General features: G+C 35.0%; 2 protein-coding genes across 2 annotated transcripts in view; one reads left to right on the top strand and one right to left on the bottom strand.

Moving 5' to 3' along the window:
• PIG-U (phosphatidylinositol glycan anchor biosynthesis class U) overlaps positions 1 to 11,634 on the bottom strand; it is a 181,808-nt gene extending 170,174 nt beyond the window's left edge. Inside the window, exon 1 of the mRNA XM_090390140.1 lies at positions 11,487 to 11,634. Coding sequence (XP_090246266.1) covers positions 11,487 to 11,634 — 148 coding nt within the window. The remainder of the gene's footprint in view (positions 1 to 11,486) is intronic.
• Positions 11,635 to 11,730: 96 nt separating this feature from the next.
• The window catches only part of LOC150089950 (dual specificity protein phosphatase 3-like), a 31,829-nt gene continuing 30,922 nt past the window's right edge, over positions 11,731 to 12,637 (top strand). The window contains exon 1 of the mRNA XM_090368918.1: positions 11,731 to 11,822. The gene's annotated coding sequence lies outside the window, so the exon portion shown is untranslated. The remainder of the gene's footprint in view (positions 11,823 to 12,637) is intronic.

Genomic DNA, 12,637 nt, shown 5'->3' with positions numbered 1-12,637 from the left:
GCAGACATGCCCTGGTTCTGTTCCACCTATTCTTTTTACATGCCATGTTCCCCTGACAATAAAGTCACCAACAACTACTAGTTCCTGTGGGACTAGAGAATTCTGCCTTGGGGGTTGCCGCTGTGTTACGTGATGATCAAGTGCAAGCTCTGGTGTTGATGTGGGCAGCTAGAGCTTGATGGGCCTCCTCAATTTAGATCCTTCGAGGGCATCCACCCTGTCCATCAAGCTCTCATACAGGCCCATAACAACGCTGCATTGTCGCCTGATTTCCTTACACTCCTTACGTCGCGCACACACAAAGACATCCCCCTGGCAATATTATGTCCCATACCCGATTAAAATGCATTAAGCAAGCAGTGCATTTTAAAAGGCTGTGATTCAGAGGGCAACTTCGCCTCTCAGTTCTCCCCTGAGCCACAGCACTCCCATTGCTTAAGCCTTTTGTTTTGCTGCTCTGGTCTGAATCATGATTTCAATTTAATTTCAATAAAATTTGAATTTCAGTACAAAATATAACCCTAAACTTGTATCCCAACACAGTTATAACACTATATATCTATATATATATTTTTAGTATGGAGTATTATCTACGGGTTCCATTTATATAACTTCCGTATCAAGTTATGTATTAATTATGTTACCTTTTTAAAATCTAAGTCGTTATATGTATTTAGTTAAAAAGTAGAATTTAATTAACAATGAAGTTTAACAAGATTAATAGATTTTACTGACAATGCGAAGTTTTAGAGTTGTTAGAGATTTTACTAGATTTTACTGATTAATTGACAATATTATATACTGTAATATACTATACTAAGCTAATGCTATCTAGTTCGGGATATAACGTTGTATCGTATAACAATGGCGGCAAGTTACAAACGGTAAATCTACGGACACTTAAGTATTAATTAACTTCCAAAATCTCACTGGTTCAATTCAGAATCAACCAAGGATCTTGACTAGATCTATAAGCTACTTATAGAAAATAATTTAATATAACAATTGATCAATAAAGCGGCTAATTATGGCTAAAAAACTTCTAGTTCAGTGGAGCTGCAAAACTTGTAACACGTGGATTGGATACCCTTACCAATACTAAATAATAACCTACAAAATCTCTATCTAAGTTAAACTTTAAACTAAGTATCGTAACTAGAAATATAAAGCTACTCTAGAAAATAAGTTAATATACCAATTTAAGCTAATAAAACAAAAAAATCTTCTCTATTTCCAGGAGCAGTAAAAACTTCGCCTGCACAAGGCTACTCTATCACGACCACAAAGGTCCAAGTGACAGCAGGAAAGGTCTTGCTGACAGTGTTTTGGGATGAGAAAAGCATAATAATGACTGATTACCTGCCAAAAGGTAGAACAATTACAGGTGCCTATTATGCCAACTTGCTCACAAAATTACGGGAGAAAATCAAAACATGTAGGCATGCTGTCCAAAGGTGTGAGAATACTTCAAGACAATGCCCCAGTTCACACTTCTGAAATTGCAACAACACAAGCAGCCACTTGTAGATATGAAATACTGCCTCATCCAGCCTACTCACCCGTTCTTGCACTTTCAGACTTCTTGTTTCCTTTCCTCAAATCATTTCTTCGGGGGGACCCACTTCCCTGACGATGAGACACACATTTCTGCAACAGTCATGGTTCAAAGACCAACCTCACCACTTCTACAAAAACGGTATATGTAGCCTCATCTATCAATGGGAAAAATGTGTAAATCTGCACAGTGGCTATGTAGAGGACTAAAACCTGTGCCAAGAATCAACAGGCTAGCACCTCTTCAGCTAGGTCAGCGATTCTTTACTGAACCACCCTCGTATATAATCAGTGGTAAATCCTTATTACACAGCTAATAAATGAACATTTTTAGAAGACCCATGTGAAGGATAATAGAATTTTTTGTACATATATATTTTGCAATAGTAAAGTACAGAATATAAGCAGTGCTTCTTTATAAAATCAAGCAAAACCAATAAATAAGTGTTGACGAGAGAGAGAGAATTTTTCAATTTCGTTTTTAATTTTTTTATTGTTCATTTACTGCCTGTTAATAAAAGCAGCTGAAACTGAAAAATGAAACTGCAAACAAACAAAATTAGTGTCTCCATTTCTTAACCATGTTAATTGAGGGTCAAAGTAATCTTCCTTCAATTACAAGGTTTTGGTTTAACATGGTTAAGAAACTGCAATGCTATTTCAGTTTATACAATGCAAGATTTGATTTAACACCATTTCATTTTTTTGGTTTTAGCTGTTTTTATTACTGTGCACTAAATGAATGATAAACAAATTAAATTTCAAATATTCTCTACACACAATGTCCACTTGTTTGTTTCGTTTCATTTCATCTTATATAGCAATGTTTCATTTATATTCTTTACTAAACAGAAGAATTCTAAAAATTTTATTTTATTAGCTGTTCTGGTTTTTCATATATCAGCAGTAAATCCTTACTTTATTAATGTGATTTTCTGATAATTTTACACAATATCAGAAAGAAGCCTAATGGCCCAATCAGATGATCCATAGTTCACTAAAAGTGGGATTTCATACTAAAGTTCTGTATCTATTTATTAGCAAATGTGATCATTATATGGTTTTCCATTCTGTTACATGTGGGAGAGATTTTTCCTTTTTCTTCACCATCACATTTTTCTTTTTTAATTTCATTAGCAATGCCAATCAGCAAGTATGAAAAGACATTGCACAACATCACTGGTTTTCATTCATAAAAATTTAGTAAATGTAAAATTTAAAGATTATGCACTGAAATCAAATTTTCTTTCAAAATTGTCAAAATTGTACCTAATTTCATTTAAAACAAGTTAACATATGCAATGCTTACATTTTAGGCATTAGAAAATAGTAATAATTCACCATTTATAATAAAATTTTTAAAAAAAGGCAAAAAAACCAACAACTTTCATGTACTACATGAAGGGATATAAATTCGTACTGAAGGATGATTGCAGAATGAACGTGCAGAAGTTTGCCTTCAACCAACGGGAGGTTGATTGCTGAAACAAACTTCCATCTGATGTTGTGGAAGTAGATAGCTTGAATAAATTCAAGAAAACTAGTAAAAACTGTTGGAGGGTATGGTTAGGTGAACTGGGAAGGTTGTTTCCTTTCTATTTTTTGTTGATGCTGTATAAGCTTGCTTTCTTGCATCATTTGTCACTACTAATACTAACATTTCCTTTCTGCACATCTGCCCATTCATTTTTCCAATCAGTGCATAGCAACAAAGAATATCCAGTGCTGTTATTGTTATTATTTGGTTTTTAGCAGCATTAGCAACTAAGGCCATACTGCTCCGGGGATATGCGGTGGTCATTCCCTGACCATTCCGCATCCTCCGTATTTGGTGGTCACAGGCTCGAACCCCAGTCTAATCAAGAAGCGTGTGCTACTCACTGCTGCTCCTGCCCACAGTGCCTCAGTTACAATATATACCATATGGATAGCTTATGTCAGGGGTGGCCAATCAATCGATTGCAATCTACCAGTCAATCGCAGCTTTAATTTTGGTCAATCATGACGAATTTTAAATATACAGTCATCCCTCGATTTAAGCGGTCAGGTATACTACCAAAATGTTATATCGTGCAGAGGGTTTTGCTACCTGTGTGTTATTTTATTTATTTTTTTTACGAAGCTTCTAAAATAGGAATGAAGAGCAGATTTTGAAAATTAATTTTTTTTTTTTTTTTGCATGATTGAAGATTTCATTGAAGGAGAAACACATTTCACCATAATAATGTAAAATACCACAGAATTCCAGCTGTTGGTATTATTGCAAATGCAATAAGATTGAGTTTACTACCTGTTTATAATTAGATTGCACTAACAGAAAAGTGCAAATTGTTTTTATTGTTTTATGGTCATGACCTCCAGAAATAGAGAAATATCACAAAGGCACTCAAAACTGATTCTTATAAAAATATAACCAAACAGAGAAATAAACAGTGGTGTGTTTATTCAGTTATTTTGGAAACAACTTCCTCATTTGGGAATCCTCTTCATCAATTATCCTATGTTAGCTGTTCAGACAGAATATTTTTCTGATTTGCACTAATTAGTGTTTTAATCAGTAAGCATTGCTTTTGCTGATTTAATAACTGGACAGTACATACCTTTGATTTAAAATGAATACAACGAAAAAGAGTAAAACATATCATTTTCATCAAGAGTGGGAACTAGAATATTTTTTTGTAATGGTGAAAGAAAAACATTGCTGTTTGATTTGCAATGCTTCCGTGGCTTTACCCAAAAAAGGAAATTTAGAAAGGCACTTCCACGCACTCCATGGTAAATACCAATCAGATTTTCCGCCGAATAGTGACCTTAGAAAAAATAAATTAGAACAACTTAAATCCAGATTATTCGCGCAACAAAATTTCTTCGTGACACCTAATTTACAATCTAAAGCAGTAACTGTAGCATCATTTAAAGTGAGTCATCTTCTTGCAAAAAAATGCAAATCATTTTCTGATGGTCAATTCATCAAAGACACATTTTTCGAAATAACAGATTCTCTTTTTGAAAATTTTAAGAACAAAAATGAAATTAAAAGTGCCCTTCAAGATCTGCAATTATCTCAAAATACTGTGATGTGACACATCGAAAAAATGAGTAAAAATGTGAGCGAACAACTGCATGCTGATATTGCTAATTGTGTGTCCTTTTCTTTACAACTGGATGAATCTACAGATGTCAGTGATACAGCTCAATTGCTCATTTTTGTTGATATGTTTTTCGACGATTCTGCCATTAGAGAAGACTGGGTATGGTTTCGTTAAAAGAAAGAACTAGAAGTCTTGATATATTTAACTCATTCAAACATTTTATTGAAAAAATTAAATTAAATTATCACTATTTAAGCTTGTATCAGTAACAACAGATGGAGCTAAAGCAATGACGGGGCATCTTAATGGATTCATCGAATTGTGCCAAAAGGATGATGAATTCCCAGATTTTTTGAGTTACCACAGTATCATCCACCAACAAGTGTTAGCCAGCAAAAGATTAAATACTAAAAGTGTTATGGACATTGCTTTTGAAATCATGAATTCCATCAGTGGACAATCTCTTCAAAGGAGACTTCTCAAAATGCAACTCGATGAAAAAGAACCAGATTTGATATTACACACAGATGTGAGGTGGCTGAGTCGGAGTAAGTTTCTACAGAAATTTCGAAATTTGCTGAATGAAATTAAAAAATTTGTTGATCAAAGGGTAGATGATTATCAGCAGCTACAAGGTATGGAGTGGTTGTGTGATCTGGCTTTTTTTGTCAGATTTTACCAGTAAATTAAGTGATCTGAATTTGGCATTACAAGTAAAAAATAAAAATGTAGGTGACATGACTAGTAGTATTTCTGCATATAAATGTCAATTTTTGGCAATGGCTAAGGATCTCAAAGAAAAAAATTTTGATCATTTGCAAAAATATCCTGTTTTTGAATTTAATAGTGAGAAATATGTTTCTGAAATTGAGAATGTTGTGGACGATTTTGAAACCAGAATCAGTGATTTTAAAACAATTGAAGACATTGTTCAATATATTTCTTATCCATTTAATGTCCACTTAGATACAAAACAAATGGTGAAAAAATCATTGCAACTTTTCACATGGAGAAAATATTACTAGAAAATGAAATTATTACATTGCGAAACGATATCTTCCTAAAAGCCAGATCATCAGAAGACTTTTGGAAATATGTCTGCTGAGAAAAGTACCCAAATGTAAAAAAATGCAGTGAATTTTTAAATTCCTGTTTTGGTTCCACATATCTGTGTGAATTGGCCTTTTCATATTTGAAACAAACAAAGAATCGCTGTGGTCTTATGGACTTGCATACAGAAGATTCTTTAGGGTTGGCCTTATCACAGTATATCCCCGATTTTGAAAGCTTGGCAGATGACATGAAGACACAAAATTCGCATAAATTAAAATTTTAAATACGTATTTTTGAGATGGTAGATCGCGGCACATTTTGAAGGAAAAAAGTAGATCGCATCACAAATTAAGTTGGCCACTCCTGGCCTATGTGATGTATACGATTTTAAAAAATAGTAATAATTGCTAGAATTCTACTGGTGCAAATTTAAAAAAAACTTGGAAAGGCTTGATAATTTTATGTGGCTCTTTCTAAAAGAGCCACACAAAATTTCATGAAAATCCATCCACTGGGAGTCAAGTTATTACATGCAGACAGACAGAAAAAGATATAATAATTACTGTATTTTTAATGGTCTGGTTTTAACAAAATTTGAAAGACTCAACAAATCTTTCTAAAAGGGCCAAATATAAAATTTTATGAAAATCCATCCACTGGGAGTCAAGTTATTACATGCAGACAGACAGAAAAAGATATAATAATTACTGTATTTTTAATGGTCTGGTTTTAACAAAATTTGAAAGACTCAACAAATCTTTCTAAAAGGGCCAAATATAAAATTTCATGAAAATCCATCCACTGGGAGTCAAGTTATTACATGCAGACAGACAGAAAAAGATATAATAATTACTGTATTTTTAATGGTCTGGTTTTAACAAAATTTGAAAGACTCAACAAATCTTTCTAAAAGGGCCAAATATAAAATTTTATGAAAATCCATCCACTAGGCATTGGTTATTCCATGCAGATGAAAGGACTGGCAGACAGACATTGAGAAGACAATAGGTGCTTTACACACATGCTTACATTCCTAAAAATTGATAGGCGTGTGATGGGTACTCTGCATGAAATCCCCTACAATCTATTCACCTCATAAGATAACACATGTATCCTGAAGAGGATGTTGCCAAATTAAAACTATGAAAATAATAAGAGCATTAATAAGATTAATTTTCACCATGTTTTTCATAATAAATTTGAATTCTCAGTATGTTGCTGCATAGTAAGAATGCAAACAGATAACTGGAGTATCATGATTGATTGCTTAGAAACATATCAGTTGGGCAAAATCTTTAAATTGTAACTAGTGAATCTCAATAAAACTATCAATAAACAGACTATAGTAGAAAAAATTACAACTGGTGAAGCTATATCAATTATAGTTAAGCTTATTCACTATAATTATTGTTAGTAATACTATAATCTGCCAGCAATAGTTGCCTTTGCATAAGTTGTCTCAGGTTAATCTATAAAGTAGCTCAGAAAATTTAAAGCCCAATCACGTATTCATGATCAGGTATTAATGTACCAAGATGCTTTAGATTACCTTTGATGCCTTTCATATATTCATGTCCCAAAAGGCATATTATTTTACTTCTTTTTTGAAATATAAAATGGATTTTCTGTTCTTCTGTTAGCATTAGCATTAGCAGAGGCATATGATGCAAGAAAGCAAGCTTATTCAGCATCAGCCAAAAAAAACAAAAAAAAAAAAAAAAAACCCACTCCCATTTCACCCCTCCGTTCGTTCGAAATACCTGTCCAGTTGAGCTTTAAATTTGTTTAGGCTATCAACTTCAACAACCAGTGATGGAAGTCGGTTCCACCAACCAACCACCCGCTGGCCAAAGGCAAATTTCCGCACATCTATCCGACATCCGTCCTTCCTCAATTTGAATTTATGCCCTCTGAGGTGATTAATCTGAGAAAGATGAAGAATCCCATTGGCATTGAGCATGCTCAAACCATTCAAAGCCTTATACACCTCTATCAGATCACCTCGCCGGTGCCTAGTCTCCAGACTCTGTAATTTGCAAAACTTAAGCCTTTCTTCGTAAGAGCAACCCTTTGTTCCATTTACTAATCTTGTTGCCCTTCTCTGTACCCGTTCCAGCAGCTCTACATCCTTCTTGAAATGAGGCCTCCAGACCTGTATACAGTACTCAAGATGTGGCCTTACCATTGCCTTATACAAGGGAATAATCACCTCCTTATCCCTGCTAGAAAAATTCCTGTATATCATTGACAAGACACCATGAGCTACTCTTGCAGCTCGTCTGCACTGCTCAGAGAACTTCATATCTGCCTGCACAATTACCCCCAGGTCCTTTTCATTCTCCACCACTGTCAGTGTAGTACCGCAGAGTTGATACGTTGCTCTGGGGTTACTGTTTCCCATATGCAGCACTTTACATTTGTCGATGTTAAACCTCATTTGCCACCTCTCAGCCCATCTGTTCAACCTGTCCAGATCCTGTTGCAGCAGCATAGCGTCAGTATTGTCCTTAACGACCCTGCCAACCTTTGTATCATCTGCAAACTTGGACATTAAACTTGATATCCCATCATCAATATCATTCATAAACACCGAAAACAACAACGGACCCAACACTGAACCTTGAGGAACTCCACTAATAACATTAGTCCACGTTGAGCAGTGTCCATTGATTACCACTCTCTGTCTTCTGCCACTCAACCATCCCCTTATCCATAGCAGCAATTTGCCTCCAATGCCACACTGCTCCAATTTGTGCAGCAGTCTTCCATGTGCAACAGTATCAAAAGCCTTTCTAAGATCCAAATATATAATATCAAAGTTATTCCCTGCATCCAGTTCTTTTGTGACTACATCATAGTATCCAATCAAATTGGTCAGGCAAGACCTGCCCTTAACAAAACCATGCTGCGTCTGAGCTATAACTGAATTCTTGTCTAGATGATCCTGCAGTGCTTCTTTAACCAGTGCCTCCATTAATTTACCTGGAACAGAAGTTAAACTAACAGGTCTATAATTACTTGTGTCAGCCTTTGAACCTCCTTTGTGAATTGGGGTCACATTTGCACATCTCCAGTCCATAGGTACCTCCCCTGAGTCCAAGGAAGCTCTCATAATTATGGCTAAGGGTTTGCTTACTTCCTTTGCTGCCTCCTTTAATATAACTGGATAGATCCCATCCACCCCAGGTGCCTTTTTTATGTTTATCCTCAACAATCTCTCCTCCACTTTCCTCTCAGTTATTACAAAATCATCCAGCTCACTGCCAATGTTTACTTTACCTACATCATTCTCCTTCCTGAATAACTCCTCATGCGTGAATGTAGATGCAAAATACTCGTTTAGATTGTTAGCCACCTGAGCAGGATCCTCAACTGTTGAACCATCAATATCCAGTGGACCAATCTGATTCATCCCTTTCCTTTTCGAGTTCAAGTATGTAAAGAACTCTTTTCTGTTTTTCTTTGCATCCTTTGCCAAGGATTTTTCATAGTCTGCCTTTGCCTGCCTAATCTCCTTTGTGACTTGGTTACAGACCAACTTATATCTATCATAGGCTTCCATGTCACCCATTAATTTGTATGTATCCCATGCATTTTTTTTCTCTGCCACATGTCTCATTAGTTCATCTGACAACCATTTAGGCCTAAACCTTGAACAATATTTCTTAGTTGGTATGTAAAGCCTGGTAGCCTCCAAGATTAGTTCCTTGAATGCTTCCCATTTTGAGTTTGCTGTTGGTAACATCATCAGTTGGTCCCACTGTATAGAATTTAAATACTGTCTCAGTCCCTCCTTTTCGCCTTTACGAAAGCAATAACCCTTCCCTTTACCCCTAATGGTAGTTACCTCCTTGAGTAAATCCCACTTCAACACACTGTGATCACTGCCACCTAGTGGTTCATTTATCTGCAGGTTCTTAATGCATGAAGAATCACTACTGATAATCAGATCAAGAGTATTGCTCCCTCTTGTTGCCTCACGAACATGCTGATGTAGAAAACAATCATCCAATAAATCCACAAAAGCCTTGCTAGTGTGCGAGTGACCAACCCACAAATTCCAGTCAATATCTGGGAAATTAAAGTCCCTCATTATAAGACTCTCTGATTTACTGGCCCACTCTATTTCCCTGTACAACATCTTATTATACTCATCAGAGTCATTAGGCCTATAGCACACTCCTACTCTCAATTTTGATTTCCCTATGCTTATGTCACACCAAACTGACTCGACGCTGCCCTGTCCATCGATGTCGACTGGCTTCACTTCCTTGGACTTTATGTGTTTCTTAATTAATAGCATGACCCCTCCTCCCCTCCTGTCCCGTCTATCCTTTCTATACACATTGTATTCCCCAAATTCCAGTTCCGCATTACTTATATCTGTGTGACACCACGTCTCTGATATCCCAACAATATCTGCCTTTGTTTTGAGCAATACCTCAAATTCATCAAATTTATTTACCAAACTCCTAGCATTGTTGGAGAACATTGTTTATAAAATCATATGTAATATTCAAAATATTATAATTGAATGAACACTGCCAAATAAGTAGCATTTTTTAAATCAATTCATTAGCCTAGCAAGTGGGCAATATCTAGTAGAACTGAATTCTAGTATTCTTTTTTTTTCATCATATGACAAAAGCTCTTTTCCTCTGTTAACATTCTCTAGCTCTATTAGTTCACCATTCTCAATTACACTGTTTGAAGGGACCCCTCAAAAACATCACTTTACTAACTTTAGCCAATAACAAGGGAAATGCCTAGTCCAAACAATTATTGAAGTGTTCTATAGATAGGCTTCCTTGCATGACATCTATTAGACAGACAGACTGAATTAGAATGCCTGAATTTCTAAGTTGGATTTTTTTTTTTTTTTTTTTGTAATGTGCCACTAAATTTGAGAAGTGTAGGGATGGATATCATTAATACTCACTAAAGTGCTGCAATAGTCTTATTTTAGCTTGAATTTATCACTGGATACTGAGTAATAAATCAATATCCAATAATAAATTCAAACGAAAACAATACTATTGTAGCATCACCATCATAAACCTACCATTTTGAGTGGATTAATGAAGGGCAGTAGATGGATGCATATGCCTCTAACTCTCAAACTGATGGCCAGGTCAAAAAAAAAAAAAAAAAAAAAAAAAACACTCTCAGCTGTTAATAAAAAAAAATAATAAAAAAAACGCTCTCAGCTGTCTAAATAACACAACCATATGCTGTTTTATTTCTAGAAACTGACGAATTTGAATGTAATTAAAATGTTCTTTAGTTTGTATGGTGAACTGTGTATTGTGTTCTTCACCGCAATATTTTCACTTCATTCCCTTCAGATATACAAACAACAGTATTGGTGCAGTTTTCCACTGCCGTATCATCAACAAGTCAACCAAAGAGCGTATTTAGTCCTTTCCAAATAATTGTCAGAACATTACCAACAACAGAAAAAAAAAATAATAATAAATAGCAACTCCTTAGGTTATTATATTGCTATAATAAAACTGGCTTAACATGAACGGAGAGTGAAGTATGTACAGTACTACGTAATTCTAGGATTTCTCAAAAGTTGTAAACCTTTCATTCGCATCCAAAACGTGTGGTTCCCCACATCCATGAGTGGTGGATGAGGTGAACCATTACAGCAAATATTGAATTTGGATTTTCCCTTTTTTAGGTGATGAGGTATATCCAAATATCCCGCATATATGCATATCGTTCCAAAAAAAGCTTCATGTCAAACATATCACATGCAAAGACACGATGTCAAAACTTTACCTCTTTTCCAAGAGTTTAACGGAGTTGAAATTTCTACACGATTTCCTAATCTGTTCGATAATGTTGAAGAGATAAGAATATAACGAACAAGGAAACCAGTTATAAATAAACTTATAATAATTATTTCTCTTTGTTGTATTGCTGCCATCCTTTGAAATGCTATCCTCTTTTTGCAAGCATGTTGTCGGCTGCCAATATTCAAAGGCGTTGAAACGAGAGTATATTTTTCTCACATTCGATTGAAGAGGTCGCAGGATTGAATTTTTAGGGGATGTGTGGGGGTCCTGGCACCAAAATTTTGAGTCTGAATCGGAGGAGTATGTAAAAAATATTTTGGTAATTATTTCTCTCTGTGCTTATTAGTATCACTAACTTAATTTCAGTAAATTACTTATCTAATAGTAATGTGAATTGGAATATACGTATTTTCAAATAATTTGTTTTCTGAAATTCAGTTATAGAATACTATGATATATTTTCATGCATGTAAAAACTTGCCCACTGAAAAGTGTTTTTTTTTTTTTTTTGTGCTGTATTTTGCTGGAGGAGAGTGTCTGTTAGAAACCGAAACCTGTGAATTGCATAACCATTAATGATAGCGATTTAAAATCGTATTGGTCTGGTTTTTCCCCCTCCTTCCAGTATAAGCGGGATTTCGTTATTTTTAGGTTGGATATATGGATGGTGATTTTTAACGTAGAGCTCTTTGGTTCTGTACAATATGAATACACTTCGTGTGATGCGTTGTTGTCAGTTGTAGTGGACAATTGACTGTAGTCAGTGCAGAGCATTAAATGCCGGAAGAAGTACGTATTCAAGATTGCATTGCGTTAGTTTTTTTTTTTTTTTTTTCGTTTTTTGGCAGCTATTCAGTTGAGCTCGTTTGCCAATGTGTTTGGTCGAATTTGAATAATACACAAATATATCACTCACTGTGCAGTAGAGAGGACTCTGCTTTAGCAAGTTTGTTATATCATAAGTTTCTTACATGCCAAAACTGGAATCGGATGCAATCGATTTTCATTAAACGATTTTTATTTTGAATTTGTTTAACAAAGTTATATTTTCTGAAATAGAAAACAATAAATACATAACATTTAAGCAAAATAAAATACTAGAGAAAATATTACTTATCAACAAACATTCACAAT

The sequence above is a fragment of the Mastigoproctus giganteus genome, chromosome 2, assembly GCF_048544385.1.
Source record: "Mastigoproctus giganteus isolate SK-2022 chromosome 2, ASM4854438v1, whole genome shotgun sequence".
NCBI classification, from domain to species: Eukaryota; Metazoa; Arthropoda; class Arachnida; order Uropygi; family Thelyphonidae; genus Mastigoproctus; species Mastigoproctus giganteus.
The sequence above is the reverse complement of the archived record's forward strand: the minus strand, read 5'-3'. Positions and strand labels throughout refer to the sequence as shown.